Source organism: Bos indicus, chromosome 11 (genome assembly GCF_029378745.1).
Source record: "Bos indicus isolate NIAB-ARS_2022 breed Sahiwal x Tharparkar chromosome 11, NIAB-ARS_B.indTharparkar_mat_pri_1.0, whole genome shotgun sequence".
Classification (NCBI taxonomy): Eukaryota; Metazoa; Chordata; class Mammalia; order Artiodactyla; family Bovidae; genus Bos; species Bos indicus.
The window spans coordinates 37,014,548-37,029,313 of NC_091770.1; the positions used below are offsets into that span (position 1 = coordinate 37,014,548).

The window sequence follows — 14,766 nt, forward strand, 5'->3', positions numbered from 1 at the left end:
GCCATCCGTCCCTTTCCATAGCTAGAGCTGAAGCATATGGTGAATATGGTTATGTTTAGCTTTCTGTACAGAGGGTGTTGTGGAAAGATACTGTACAATCATTTCCATAACACAATGCCCTTCTGTTCGTCAAAGCTATTTCTATAACCTGTAGCTTAACTCGTGCTAACACAGTGTTCATTTTTCCAGTTAGAGTCAGTTCTATAGAGTAAGTTAGTTTTAAAAAGTGTTCCAGCCTTCCAATACTGATCATAGTTATTCCCTAAAAAGAAAGTCAGTTATGTGCTTATAGAAGGCGATGATGAAGAGGATATTCGCAGCCCTTTGGTTGAAATTAAGCAGGTATGTTTCTCTGTTCTACATATCTCATCCTCTTTCTATGAGACGTCTTCTGAAAATTTCAGATTAGGCTATAGTCCATGGGGTCACAAAGAGTTGGACATGACTGAGCAGCTAAGCACGTACATACACACACACACACACACACACACACACATCAAAAACAAAAGACAATGCGTCTAGATAGCAGAGGAAAAGATCCTAATCCTTCTTAACCTAAACAGTGGAAGAGATAGAGTGACACCTCAGGACACCCAGTACAGTCAGTGTCACTGGTGGCTGATGACACTGAACAGCCCACCACCCCCCCCAAGCCTCGGGCTTTGCTGGAGAGCACTCTGGTGTCCCACATCCCTGACCAAGTTAGTCTTCTGAGTTAGTGAGCTTTGAGAAAGTGTAAATTATTGTTCAGAGGCATGATAGTGTCATCTTGTAGAATTCTATTTTCAGGAAAGAGCACCATGCTAGAAAGTCAATGTAATTCACCCCTTCCAATCAGAGGCCAATGCAAATGTTGTTACTCACTCAAGGTTGGGTTTCTTATTTGCTTCCCAGTGGTCCTCACTGACCTGGTGGTTGGCTAGTTCCTGTCTGAGCCTGTGGAGCTAAGAAGACTTAGCTGGTTGGATCTTCGTGTTTGGAACTGCTTTTCAGTTATAGGTTCTCAGGGTTCCACAATAGAATTTGTGGTCCTGGCAAACTTATTTTTGAGAGCAGCCTTACAAGTCCTTTCTGACTGCCAACCCCTGCACCTACACACTGACCACCTCACCACTCTCTCCCTCCGAGGGCTAGGGCTTCATTTTGCCCTTTCCTCACGTGGTTCCCCACTTTTCTTGTATCTGAGGGTTGCACCTCTGATATGTTTGTTGTTTAGTCACTCTTTTGTGACCCCATGGACTGTAGCCTGCTAGATTCCTGTCCATGGGATTCTCCAGGCAAGAATACTGGAGTGGCTTGTCGTGCCGTCCTCCAGGGCATCTTCCCGACCCGGGGATTAAAGATCCCCAGTTAATGCTTCTGGACTGCTGTTGCTGTGGCTACTTCAAGTCCGAACTTGTATTGGTAGGTGTTCGGTGATATTTAGGTCTCCAAGAGGTGGTCAAGTCTTCAGGTACCATCTTGGGTTTCAATCTGTGCACCACATTGTGACCGTCATGCAAAAAGGGATCAGTGAGGAGTGTTCAGACCTGAAGGCTTTTATGTGAAGGACTGAGGAAATCTATTTTCCATAGCATCAGAGGTGGAGCAGGCTTCCTCGGCAGGCCACAGAGCCATCTAGTCTTGATGGAGACGGCACCCCAACAGTTGGAGCTGCTCAGTGATGGAGTGGACCCTTTAAAAAAGTATAAACTTGGATTACGATGGTGAGATGAGGGTGATTCATAGTATTATCATTGAAACGTGTTTTTTTGAATATTGTGGTAGAGGCATCATTGAGTAGTGATTGAGAACTGGGCTCTGGAGCCAGCCTGCCTTGGAGAGTTAATAGGTCCCACGTCATGGAATAGTTAGGGGAATAAAGTACACAGATCGGTACCAGGGATACAGTAAGTATGTGGTGAATGGTATTGTTATTTTAAAGAGAAAGAACAAGTTGTTTTCTTTCTGTACAACTATTAGCCTCCTGCTCTACTGTATACACCGGAGAAGGCACTGGCGACCCACTCCAGTACTCTTGCCTGGAAACTCCCATAGACGGAGGAGCCTGGTAGGCTGCAGTCCATGGGGTCGCTAAGAGTCAGACACGACTGAGCAACTTCACTTTGAGTTTTCACTTTCATGCATTGGAGAAGGAAATGGCAACCCACTCCAGTGTTCTTGCCTGGAGAATCCCAGGGACGGGGGAGCCTGGTAGGCTGCCGTCTGTGGGGTCGCACAGAGTCGAACACGACTGACGTGACTTAGCAGCTACTGTATATACACAGTTCCCCCTTTAAAAAAAAAAAAAATTAAATAGCTGGTTCAGGTGCAGTAGAAGGGAGTTTTTGCTTTTGAAAAGAAGTTGACTCAGGGACTGCCCCGATGGTCCAGTGATTTAGACTTTGCCTTCCAATGCAGGGGGTGTGGGTTTGATCCCTGGCCAATAAAAAAATAAAACAGAAGCAATACTGTAACAAATTCAGTAAAGATTTAAAGAAAGAAAAGAAAGTTGACTCAGATGACTTGCAAGGCCTTGTTCTACCCTGAGATATGATTCCATGATCCTTGGGAAGGTACTTGAATGGTTGGGGTTGTTGAACAGACTACTTTGCTGGGAAAGGGAGAGGGTGAGAGAAAAGTGTGAGAGTTAGAACATGACAGGCACTTTGATGTCCTCTCATTGAATGCCAGACCCACCTTTAGGTGAGTCCCTCTGCGTAAGCATAAGGCTGGAGGTGAAGGGCAAGCATGGCTGAAATACATTCACAGGGAGCAGCTATGGGGTACCTGTTCCTTTCAGACACCACTGCTGAGTTTGGGGCAGAGATGGATGGGAATTTGCCACAATGTCAGGCTCCTCAGGGTGAATTCTTAGGCGGAGATACAGGCGTGATTTGGATTGATTAACAGCAGTATGTGGCCCTGAAAGGGCAAAGATGGGTGCAGATGGCATGGGGGACAGAAATGCCCATGTCACACTGACCACCACTAAGCCCACTGCCTGTCCTACCCTGCCAGAAAGTGGCAGCTCTTTGTGAAATTGAATGAGCCTGAGGGCAGGGAGTTTCTTTTGCCATCAGCCAACAAGCACACTATCCAGGTCAAAAAGCCTTTGACCTGGGCAAAGGGAATAAATGAATAGTACCCCTGCTGGGGTGTCCTAGTGTCAGCTTCAGTTGGTGTAAGCCCAGAGGTCTAACCCAGGATTTCTCCTGGTTAGTTCCTTGTTGCAGGGTCTGCCCTGTGCCCTGGAAGATGTTTAACAGCATCTCTTTACTTCCACCCACTCGATTCCCAACATCACCTTATGTGCTCTCAGGAGCAGAGTGGCCCCCAGTTGAGAACCGCTGGTCTAAATAAGCAGATCAAGTGGAGCTTATAAGTGCTCCCTTTTCCAGAGCTGCTCCTATTTGTAGAACTAGAAGTAGGCGCTCTTTTTCTCTGGTGCTCTGGCTGCCTCCTTACTTAGCTCAGGCCCAGCAAAAGCAGTTTGAAGTAGGGAACATGCCTCTGAACTGTCTTCCATTGTCTGCCTCTAGGGCTCCCAGCTCCTCCTTGGGCAGGCATCTGGCCAGATCTACCCCGGCCTTGCTGGGTTGGGAGTGCAGGGGTGATGTCACTGCGCCTTCCCGGGAAGGGCAGAACAAAGGATGGAGTCCCCAAAGACAGGAGGCCTCATCCTCAGCTGGCCTGCTGGGGAGATTTTTTTCCCCCTCCCTTCCCCTCCTTCCGGCTTCAGAAATGTTTGTTGTTCACCAATTACTCCATTGTAAGAGGACACGCTAAGCCGGCCCGGCTCTGTGTCTCTCGGCTGAGCCCATTTCCTGCCCCTCATGTCGTAGGGCATTGGTTCTGGACCAGTCCCTGGATGGAATCTTCCATGCCTTTTCCAGTGAGTGGTGCAACCCTGAGGAACTTGAACCCTCTAGTTTTTCTAGCACGCTCACACCACGCAGAGCTTGCTCTTGAGGCTGGAGGCAGAGGAGAGAGCGAGATGTGGGAGAGGGGGCTGGAGAGCAAGTTCTCCTTCTTTCTGTTTAGATTTGGTCTTGAACTTCTCTTTCTCCTCTTCTTTCCCCACTTCTTCCTGGAGGTCCTGGGGACCTCAGTCGCCCTGGAGAGCCTCCCCCTCACAGAGCCTCAGCCTCGTCTCTTTCCGCTCAGCTCCCTCTGTTCCATCCCCCTGTGGCCTCATTGTTTGCATCTTCCCAAGGACAAGGGTTGGGGTTGGGCTCTGACTCCTCGGGACAGGGTGCTGTAGGGGTGGCTGACTGTCTCTGGAAGGAGATCCTCAGAGTCTCCTCGTAAAGGAACCTCTTCGTTCAGAACCTGAAAGCAGCCGGAGGTGTTTCTATAAGGTGAGATTCACCTGAAGGAGTGACAGTTGGCTGGGGGCACATGTGGTACTTGTTGATACAGGAATAACTTTATTCAAGCAGGTTTTCATTTCCATCTTGTTCCCGTGAGAGGCTGGGTGTGGTAGTGACATGGAGCCCCAGACCCTTTAATTACAGCCTAAGATACTATCAAGGGCTTTATTAAAGACATTTCCAACCATGTAGCACATAAAAGATATATAATTTAGAAAGAAATTAGCTGACCCTGAACACCTCTGAGCCACAAGTCACTCTACATCTGTGGCATGCCCCGAGGGGAAGCCTCATGTGTCTGTGTGCTCTGCTCTGGACCTGCTCTTTCAGAACAGCCAACCTAAGGCCAAAAAATGCAGCTCCCTTGTCCCTGTTGTAAAGATACCAGCCATCAGGATGATTATGTGATTAATAATGCATGGGGTCTTTTCTCTGCCACCAGTCATGATGTTATTGGCGCAGCTCCTTTTTCAGTCTCCACTCTGGCCCTCGCTGCCTTTTTCCTTGTTCTGTCAGTCCTGCCCTCTTTGATCTTTTGTCTGTTTTCAGTAGGCCTTTGTCGTGGGGGAAGGCCCTCTTTTCCTCTGGTGGGCTGTTCTCTCGGGAGATTGGGTCCAGGCAAGCTGTTGGCTGTGCAGGTGGGCAGCTATCTTGGAAGGTGCCCCGGTGGCCTCACCTGCCTGGTTGGCAGCAGTAAACGCTCATCTCTTGTCTCTGTCTCAGATGGTAAAGAATCGGCCTGCAGTGCAAAAGACCCGGGCTTAATCCCTGGGTCAGGAAGATCCCCTGGAGAAGGAAATGGCAACCCACTCCAGTATTCTTGCCTGGAGAATCCCGTGGACAGAGGAGCCTGGTGGGCTACAGTCCATGGGGTTGCAAAGAGTCGGACACGACTGAGTGATTCACACAGACTTGTCTCTGTCTAGCTTCCTCCCTGTGGTGGGTGGAGGCCTTAGCAGAACCTTCCAGGCAGATATTCCCAGGGCCCCCTGACCATCCTAGGAACCCAGAACATCCAGGCCACCAAGTACACGCCCCATCAGCAAGGCTGCTTTTTACTTGCCACTTGGTGGTGCAGAAATACATAAAACGTTGTTGGAGTCTCCTCCCTTTCTTGTAGTTTCTTCTTGGTGGGCTTGGGCCTCACACAGGAAAGAGGAAGTCTTGGGTCCTTTCAGGACAATTCATGCTGTTGGCGGTGGGGTGAGTATGTGATTAAAGGATAGCTTGGTAGAGGACAGTTGGCGTTTGAGTTAGTGGGCCTGGGCACACTCTGTGGCTCTCTGCTGAGCTTGGTAGAGAACAGTCAAGGAGTTTGAATCAGTGGCCTGGGCACACTCCATGGCTCTCCATTGAAGATCTGCAATGGCCTGCGTTTAAAACACTCTGCAGAGCAAGGAGATGGGAAGCCTGTTTGTATGGGGTGCGAAGGGCCTGTTCTAGGCAGTTGGGTCTAGAGTTTCTGGCTTTGGCTTGGACAGACTGATCACTGAGGCTTGGAAAGCTTAATCCTGTTTCCTTGATGATTTAGATGTACAGCCACCCCACTTTAGACTGTAAACCAGCAGTGGTGTTTTCCACGAACGCACAAGCTTCCACGAAAGCTTGGAAATGATGGTCGTCCACTCTATGGAAGGGGACACTGAGCCCAGGGTCTCAGAACGTATTTGACCAAGTCTCCTCAGGCCCATGCCCTGCTCTCCCAGGGCTTGGCCAGCGCTCCTTGTACTCTGCCACACTGCCCACCATCTTCTCTGTTGTTCACTGAACATCCAGCTAAGCAGGCAAAAGGGTCATAGTAGATCAAGGTCACAGGTGAGTTTGTCCTGTCAGGTGATGCCTGACCCTTTGTACATGAAGAAGCAGTTGCTGGCCGTCTGCTGAGTTTTCCTGCCCCATGTCCTTCTGCACAGAGTGCTTCTCCTGCACTTGCCTTAGAGGAGTGATTGCTGTGACGCACACATTAGAAACTTCGCCAGCCAAGTATATACTATCAGGCGGGACTGCCCACTGTGGCCTTCCATATCCTGCTGCCTCCTCAGCAGAGGTGGAGAAAATGAAGTGAGTGCAAGCAAAGGATGCTCTGCCGGTGGTTATGCTTAGGGGCTCAGACAGTCAAGGGTTGTCCAGTTCTTCTGTTCCCGAGTTGTTGACTTTGAGGTTCATTACAGTTGAGCTTTGCTCTTCTTCCTTTGGCTGGCATCTCATGCCCCTCACCCACCACCCCCAGGCTGTGATTGGTGGTAAAGCAAGTTCTCCTCTGCTTACAGATGAACGTGAAGCTGTGCAAAAGAAGACCTTCACCAAGTGGGTCAACTCCCACCTTGCCCGGGTGTCCTGCCGGATCACAGATCTGTACACTGACCTTCGGGATGGACGGATGCTCATCAAGCTACTGGAGGTCCTCTCTGGAGAGAGACTGGTAAGGGGGGTGGTGGGTGGCGGCTGTGAAGTGTCTTGTACCATAGGTGGGGAAATGTTTTTGAAAAATCAAGTCTGGGCTTGTCTCTTGCAGATTTATGTGGTTAATGACTGATACTTGTGAGGTACAGAGACTTGATGAGTGTGATGAGCACGGTGGGGAAAGCTCCAGGGTAGTTTTGAATCTGGATGATTTTCTTGAACTGTAATGAAGTGGCCTTGTTCTGGTTATTGGCAAAGTTACTGTCTTTGGTCAGAAAGATCCTGGCTGGTGTCCCCTGTTAAACAGCATGATGCCGGAAATTTAAGGACCAGTCTTGGGCGCTGGCCTCCGGGATGAATCTGTATCCCTTGAGATCATGGAATAATTCTAAGCTTGGGTTTTAGTGATTCTTTGGAAAATCTGAGGTGCCATTTTAAGGTAGCAGGAACTGAGTTCAGTAGTGTCTGGCGTTTTTTTGTTTCTTCCACACACACTTTTTATTCTGGGCTGGAGGGAGAGGCTGGTGTTTTGTCTCCTTGGAAACGTGGAGCTTCTGATGAACTCACCCAGCCTTTTTGGGCAGAGGAGTTGTCAGCCTATTGTGAAAATGTTCTCCCCATTCTGTTTGCCCAGAGCTGCCACCGCTGTCTCTGATGTGACTTTTGTTTGTGAACCTTAGACCCCAAAATCTTAATGCAGTCACTGTAACTGGCCCAACAGGTTTTGTCTGGCCTTGGTGTAGAGATGGATGCCGTCTTCTACCAGAGCATAGACAGTTCCATAGGTGGCAGTGGGGCCAAGCCAAAGGCTGACGCCCAGGGATCGAGCCCACATCTGCAGTGACATCACCAGGAAAATATGATGCTGGTGGTTGGCAGGGCTGCCAGAAAGCCTTATTTTTAACTTGATCTCCACCCTGCAACTTGACAGCCACAGTGGGTCTGTATGCAGACCAACCCACACACCTCTAACCATAGGCAGAGGTTGTCCCCTGTTCTAACATTATCCCACAGACAGAACTGCCTCTTTGAGCCCGGGTAGTAATAGTCAGGTTTCTGTCTCCTGAGCCCTCCGTTCAGGAACAGGGTCCCCAGAAGAGAGCAAGCACTGTCTCTTCTTCAGCACCTCTGGTCCATGTTCTTTGTTCCTGAGCATGCATGTCTTGCTGCCTCATTTTCTTTGAGGTTATGGGTCAAACTGGACGAAACAAACAGACAAAGGAGTCTCCTGCCTCCATGGCCATGATGCCTCCTTGAAGGCAGTCTGTGAGGTGGGAGTAGGGGCAGTGGGTTCACACGGGGAGGACTGGTCATTTAGTGCATTTTGGTTTGTTTTTTGACAGTCTAGACCAGAAATATTGTGATATGCACCTTTAAATATAATTTTTGTAACCAGAGTTTCTCACCAACACCACCCCCTTTTCCCTCTTAAATGTTCAACTGAGTGTAATTGTCTGTTGATTTGGGGTAGGGGGAATGATGTTCTGAAAGTAGCTAAAAAAATCATTAAAGGTTATGTGAAAATTAGTTTGAACATTTATTTTTGCCCCAGTATGGTCTCATGGGGAGTAAATGGTTCACCCTGGAAGGCCTGTAGTTCTTTTATACCAAGAAGATTGTTGTCTGTGATAATGTCCACATAATAAATGGGGTCAAGCCCATTGCCCTTCATTCTGAACAGGGCAACAAAAATATGAGAAGAAGAAAACAGCCAACAAAGCATAATTCTTGGTGGTTTGTAGAAACCTCCCACTCCTGTCTTTATTTGCTGCCAGCAGGATATATATTTCCTTTTTTTTTTTTTTGCAGTGTCCTAGAGGCCTGGGGGAGCAGGGGAGCAGGGGTGGAGGAACACGAGGGGGCTGCTGTCTGCGTCCTCTCAGGCAGTCACGGGCAGAGATTGTCTTTAGCAGTGCCCTGCCACTTCGTAAAACCCCGAGTGCCTTGGCTTCTTTTACTATCCATTCCTCCCAGCCAACTCTGACTGTTGGTTGCAGAGTCTTATCGGTCTTCTTATTCCAAAAGTGAGGATACCATGGGGAGTTCCCTGGTGGTCCGGGTGGCAGGACTCTGAGCTCTCACTAATGAGAGCGCTGGTTCCATCCCTGGTCAGGGAGCTGAGATCCTACAGACTGTACCACAGGGCAAAAAAAAAAAAAAAAGAATGTTAAACAAAAGTAAGGATACTATAGATAGGCTTCCCTAGTGGCTCAGATGATTTAGAATCTGCCAGCATGCAGGAGACCCAGGTTTGATCCCTTGGTTGTGAAGATCCTCTGGAGAAGGGCATGGCAACCCTCTCCAGTTTTCTTGCCAAGAGAATTCCATGGATAGAGGATCCTGGTGGGCTACAGTCCATGGGATCAGGAAAGAGTCAGACATGACTGAGTGACTAACACCATAGAAAGAGCGAGCTACAGCTCTTATTCATTTGTACTGGAGATTTTTGGCTCTTTTGGCCCTGTGGCTTATCTGGAGTCTTCTGGAAAAGACACAGACCACACTCTGCTGTTGGCCACAGATGCTGCCAGGGACTTACATTAGAGATGCTCCCCAAGGAAGATAAGATTCATCCATGAGGGGTTGCCCCAAATGATTCTTGAATCTTCAGATTCCAGAATGAGCGCTATTGCTAGAACTTCCAGGCCTAGGTAAATTAATGTCCACAGATAAATGTGTCTCATCAGATAACATTCAGTCAGCTCTGGGCTTTCTGCACCAGTGATCCAAATCCCTGGGCTACACAAACATTTGCACTCCATCTGCAGCTGTGTCTCCGGCGGCATTTCAGCACAAGCACGCACCACCAACTTGGCAGTGTGTAGGAGATAGATGTTTGAGGGACTGGAGTATCTAAATTTATTTTATTAGCAGATTCTTGGAGCCAGCTCATCCTTCTTCACAGAGGAGGAAGTTTTTCTTGATTTTTACTGTACCAAGTTCAAAAAAACAGATTCACTTAATGATCCACATCATTTCACCCTAACCCCACCCTGCATTTCTACTTAATAAAATCTGGGTTAGATTTGAGCAGGTTTGGGGTTAGATGTTGGAGTTATCAAGACACTTGATTCTTAAGTACTGTAGAACATGAGAAGGCAGGAATCTCCCCCACCCACCCCTAGTCATGACTTGGGTTGGCTCCATGTCGCTGTCTTTGCCTCAAGGTGTGTTAGCTCATGAGGCAGTGAGGAATCTGAGGCTGAGCCCGGACACTGCTGCAGACTGGGATTGGGTTGATGACAAAACCGTTCCTTTCCAGTGTGTTACTCTGAAATTACCATGGACTATAACTTCATAAATATCTGACTTTAAAGTTCCAGAAAGAATATAGACCGCCTCTTACATATATACAATGGAATATTACTCATCCCATTATAAAGGATGAAATAATGCCGTTTGCAGCAACATGGATGGACCTGGAGAGTGTCATACTGAGTGAAGTCAGTCAGACAGAGAAGGAGGAATATCCTATGACATCCCTTATATAAGGAATCTGAAAGGAAATGGTACAAATGAACTTACAAAATAGAAGGAGACTCACAGACTTAGAAAACTAACTTATGGTTGTCAGGGAGAAGGGACAGTTAGGGAGTTTGGGACGGACATGTACACACTGCTGTATTTTAAATGGATAACCAACAAGGACCTCCTGTATAGCACGTGGAACTCTGCTCAGTGTTATGTGGCAGCCTGGATAGGAGGGGTATTTGGGGGAGAATGGATACATGGATATGTATGGCTGAGTCCCTTCACTGTTCATCTGAAACTATCACAGCATTGTTTATCAGCTGTACCCTAATATGAAACAGAAAGATAAAATATAAAGAAGGCCCCCCAAAAGAATATAGACCGCCTTTGACTTTGGCGTCAACCGACCAGATAGAAGCGGTGAGCACAGAACTGTGCTGGTCACTTTGCCATTAGTTGCAGGTCCCAAAGCCAGATTAGAAATGGGACATGAAGGGTTAGGGTTGCATGACCCACTGATATTTGGAAGGACTGAGGCCTCTGGACTTTGGGAGTGAAGTAGAGCCCACAGGTCCTCATCCAAGTTAGAAGCTGGCCTGTGCCCCCTTCCCTCTGTGGGCCTCAGCGTGAAGACTGGTTCTGTGTGAGATGGTTTCCTGCCTTGCTCCTGCCAGACTGAGCCCTCTTCTCTGACCGAGAGGACAAGGTTTTCTGAACACCTCTACTCTCCCGCAGCTCCCACCATTACCAATAACAGGTATCACTGATTTCTGCTGTCCTGTTATTTTCCTAATATTCTGTCTTCTTATTCTGTTAATCAGTCTCAAAGAAGACAAAGCAACAAAAACAGGATTTTTTTTTTTTTTTAACCACCGTTACTTCCAAAACAGGCTGAACTAGGTGGAGAAGATAGACTTACCGTGAGATTTGCTAAGCCTTAAATAAATCCCATGTTGAACTACCCTGAGTGCATTTTATATAAAATCTTTGTTAGGAGAGCCGTGCTGGCATGTATTGTTGTAGAGATGGGATTTTATGGACTGGCCACAGAACCTGCCTGTTTTTTATATCTCTTGTGAGGGAGCATTTGCTTTTGTTCTAACAACCAGCCAGAGAAGAATGTCCCTGTTAAATTCAGGTCTAATTGCACAAATACAAAAAATGAACTAATAGTAACAGGTAATAGTAATACCATGTGATAAAAAGCTGAAAGAATGGCCCCAAAGCACTAGAGTTCAGAAGAGGAAGTGGGCCTTCTGGATGGAGTGTCAAGAAACCCTACCCATTGGGTGGGGTTGCAACTGGATTCAAGAGGAGAGGCTCAGGTGTGGATGGCCATAGAATAGAGGGGCCGTGTGTCAGCGTGAGGAAGAGTGAAGAGAGCACTTGGGGTGGCCGTCAGGAGGAAGCTGGTGTAGGGAGAGCATCCTGGCTAAAGTGGAGTTTGCTTTCAGAAGGAGTGATGACAGTCAGTCACTTTCAGTGTTTGCTGTTATACACATAATCTGTTTAATTCTCAGTCTAATGAAGTGGACAACTTACACTTTAGAGAAGAAGCAGTATCACCACTGAGGAATATAACTTAGATTCCAGCCACTCTCCTGTATGTTGGGCCCCTCATTTCTCATTGAGCCCTACTGAAGGAGAAGATTGTCCTGGGGAATGGGTCCCCACCAGGAAGGAAATGGGCAGGAATTAATGAGATGCGGTATGTTGTTTCCCCTTTAATTTTAATTGGACAAGAATCATTTTATACTCTTCTTAAAACTGAAGAGTGTGATGTGTAGGGAGGTGTTTGGGGACTTAATGTGAAATAAGTTTGACTGTTGTATCAGACGAGATTTTGGAATTAGTGTTTCCGTCCTCCTCTGTGTATTAAGTAGAGGCATGCATATGTGTGTAGCAAGCATTGATTTTTGATTAAAAGGCAAAGACATAAGCAAGTCTCCGTCACTCTGGCACACTGACCTGTAGTGTCTTTTTCTCTATTTCTTCTACACCTGAATAAGAGATGAGCAGGCACTTTAGAATTTGCTTTGTGTGCTAGTGAGTCGTTTCCCCTCCAGCTTACAGACTGTGTTTATAGCTGGAAGGGACTAGGGGCCCCAAAGCTAGATCCCTTGATTTCACAGATGCTGTAACAGTAAGCAACCAGCAAAGCCATCCAGCTGGTGTTCGGCAGTCAGCTTCTCCCAGCTCCCAGGATTGGCTTTCTGTCTCCCTGCAGCCCTGGAGATCTATTGCTCCAGGTGGCTTCAAGGTGGCTCTGGACACATGGAGAAAAGTCAGAGGGAGCGGGGCTTAGCAGGGTGGAAGAGTGGCCCAGCTCCCCTGGGTCCTCCCAAAATCCCCTGCCAGGAGTCCTCCTTCAAGTCATCCTCGTCTATTCATGGAGGCTAAAAATAGCTCCAGGAAACGTTTGCTTTGTCTTTCCCATCTCTGCTGCTGCTGCTAAGTCGCTTCAGTCATGTCCGACTCTGTGCGACCCCATAGATGGCAGCCCTCCAGGCTCCCCCGTCCCTGGGATTCTCCAGGCAAGAACACTGGAGTGGGTTGCCATTTCCTTCCCATCTCTAGGCTCTGACAAAAACCCTGCCATTGTAATCACTCCACCGTTCTACAAACCCAGATGCCCCACAGCGTGTAATTGGTCTAAACTCAAGGCTGAGTCCACCATGAACCTGGAGGGGCCATCCAGCTCCCTTTTCCCTTTCTAAGGCGAATTTGCCCAGGACCACCCCACTTCTGAGGGGCGGGGCTTGAACTGGCTGCTCTACTAAGCAGTTAAAATTACCTTGTCAATTGCTGGAGGTTGGTTACTTAGCCCTGTCATTCCCACTCTTTTGGAGCTGGAAAGATGATGGGTCTGGAGCCAGCCCAGATGGATTGGAGCTGTGGTTGATAAAGATTTGGGACCAGAAGGGACTAAGGAAGGGAAACAGGAAACGTGACCACAAAGCAGAGGAACACGGCCCTGGTGTGGAAGAGCAGGAACCCTTGTTAGGATTTAAAGGAGGAGCCATAAATACAGGCATTTCCTCAGAGGAACCCAGGCCTGCAGCGCACCCCCCTTTGTTTGAGTTGCACGCGAGTCTGGTATTGATCCTTGACTCCACATTCATGGCATCTCAAACTGCCCCATCAGAAAGGACAGCAGAAGACAGAAATGTGCATGTTGCCGTGGGAACGGACCTTAGTCACACTGGGAATTTGACAATAATTAATGGAGACAAGACAGGGAAGGTTTCTCTTCCTGGCAGAAAGAGCCATTCTTGGGGTGAGGCTTCAGAAAGTGTTTATTACTGAGAGATGCACCCCTCCCCCAGATCCTTTGTGTTCAGTTTTCTCCATTGTTATCTCTTCTTTCTTTTGAGAAGGTGGAAGTTGAATAAAATAAAAATAGCTCTTCTGGAAAAAAAAAGGAAAACTGTCTGCCAGATCGGGACCCAAGCCTCGTTATTTCCTTTCACATACTAATGTGTTTGTACTGCACTTGGTTCCCGGTGTAGCCTGAAGGGGGCACATTATGGAATCCCAGCTCACCACACCAGCCAGCCATGCCATCACCTCACCACCCCTCTAAACAGATGTGTTCTCATCTGTACAATGACAAGAATAATAATTGTTATTACTGTGTAGTGTTAGTGTGAAGATTAAATGTGATAAGATAGAAACCACCTAACAGGTTAACCCAGTCGCCCAGAAAATGGCAGCTAAGAATTGTTAGATATTGAGAGCTTTGCTGTTTTCATGACCTAATATATGTTTCTGCGTGTAGGTCTGTGCAATCATTATTAACCCTTCTAAATTAATTCCCTGTGATGATTCTCCCTAAACCTGCCCAAATACCATTTAAAGCATCAAAACACTTCAGAGACCGTCTCTGAACACATCTTAGGAGTTGCTATTCTTGAGTTTTAGTCTTAATTCCTACTTCTCCTCCTGTATCATCTAACCTTGCCACATCTGGTTTGTTCTTTTGGTTTAAAGGAGATTCATGTGCCACTGAAGCTGAGTGAGTTTCAATTAAGATGAAATGTGGGAAAGTGTTTGAAAAACATGGAGAGAGGTGCAGTGAGGCGATGAAGCAACTTTCACTGCCTAACAGTTAACCTAGCTTGAATTACTAGCTGCACAGCATAATAGTAATATTTAAGCTATCTCTGTAAATCATGCTTTCTAACCTTGTTTCCTAATACGCTTTGAATTGCAGAGGTCTTACTATGTCTAGACACCCCAAGTGTCGAGGTTTGGGTATCTTCGCATCCTTGCCCCTCCCTCCTTCCATCTCCTCTTCCCTCCAGATACCAGCTAGTCATAAGTTTTCTCTACCACCATTTCCTTTTATTCCTGTAGAGTACCATTTAGGGTGTCAGGATTAGAAGAATAATATCATTACCACTGTTTGGGGGCACATTCCAATCTGGTATTAAATTTGTCTTTCAACTGATGTGTATCAACTTCTCTGGCTCTCAGTGGGAGAGTTCTATCTAGACCCTGAACATTTCTTGTTTGTCTACAGAGAAGTGTGTTATTTCTA

At 47.3% G+C, this 14,766-nt stretch overlaps 1 protein-coding gene across 6 annotated transcripts in view; it reads left to right on the forward strand.

Moving 5' to 3' along the window:
* The window catches only part of SPTBN1 (spectrin beta, non-erythrocytic 1), a 212,728-nt gene that overhangs the window by 137,173 nt on the left and 60,789 nt on the right, over positions 1–14,766 (forward strand). For all 6 annotated transcript variants that reach the window (XM_070798671.1, XM_070798670.1, XM_070798673.1 and 3 more), the window contains one exon: positions 6,623–6,774. In XM_070798671.1, the coding sequence (XP_070654772.1) occupies positions 6,623–6,774 (152 nt within the window). The remainder of the gene's footprint in view (positions 1–6,622; positions 6,775–14,766) is intronic.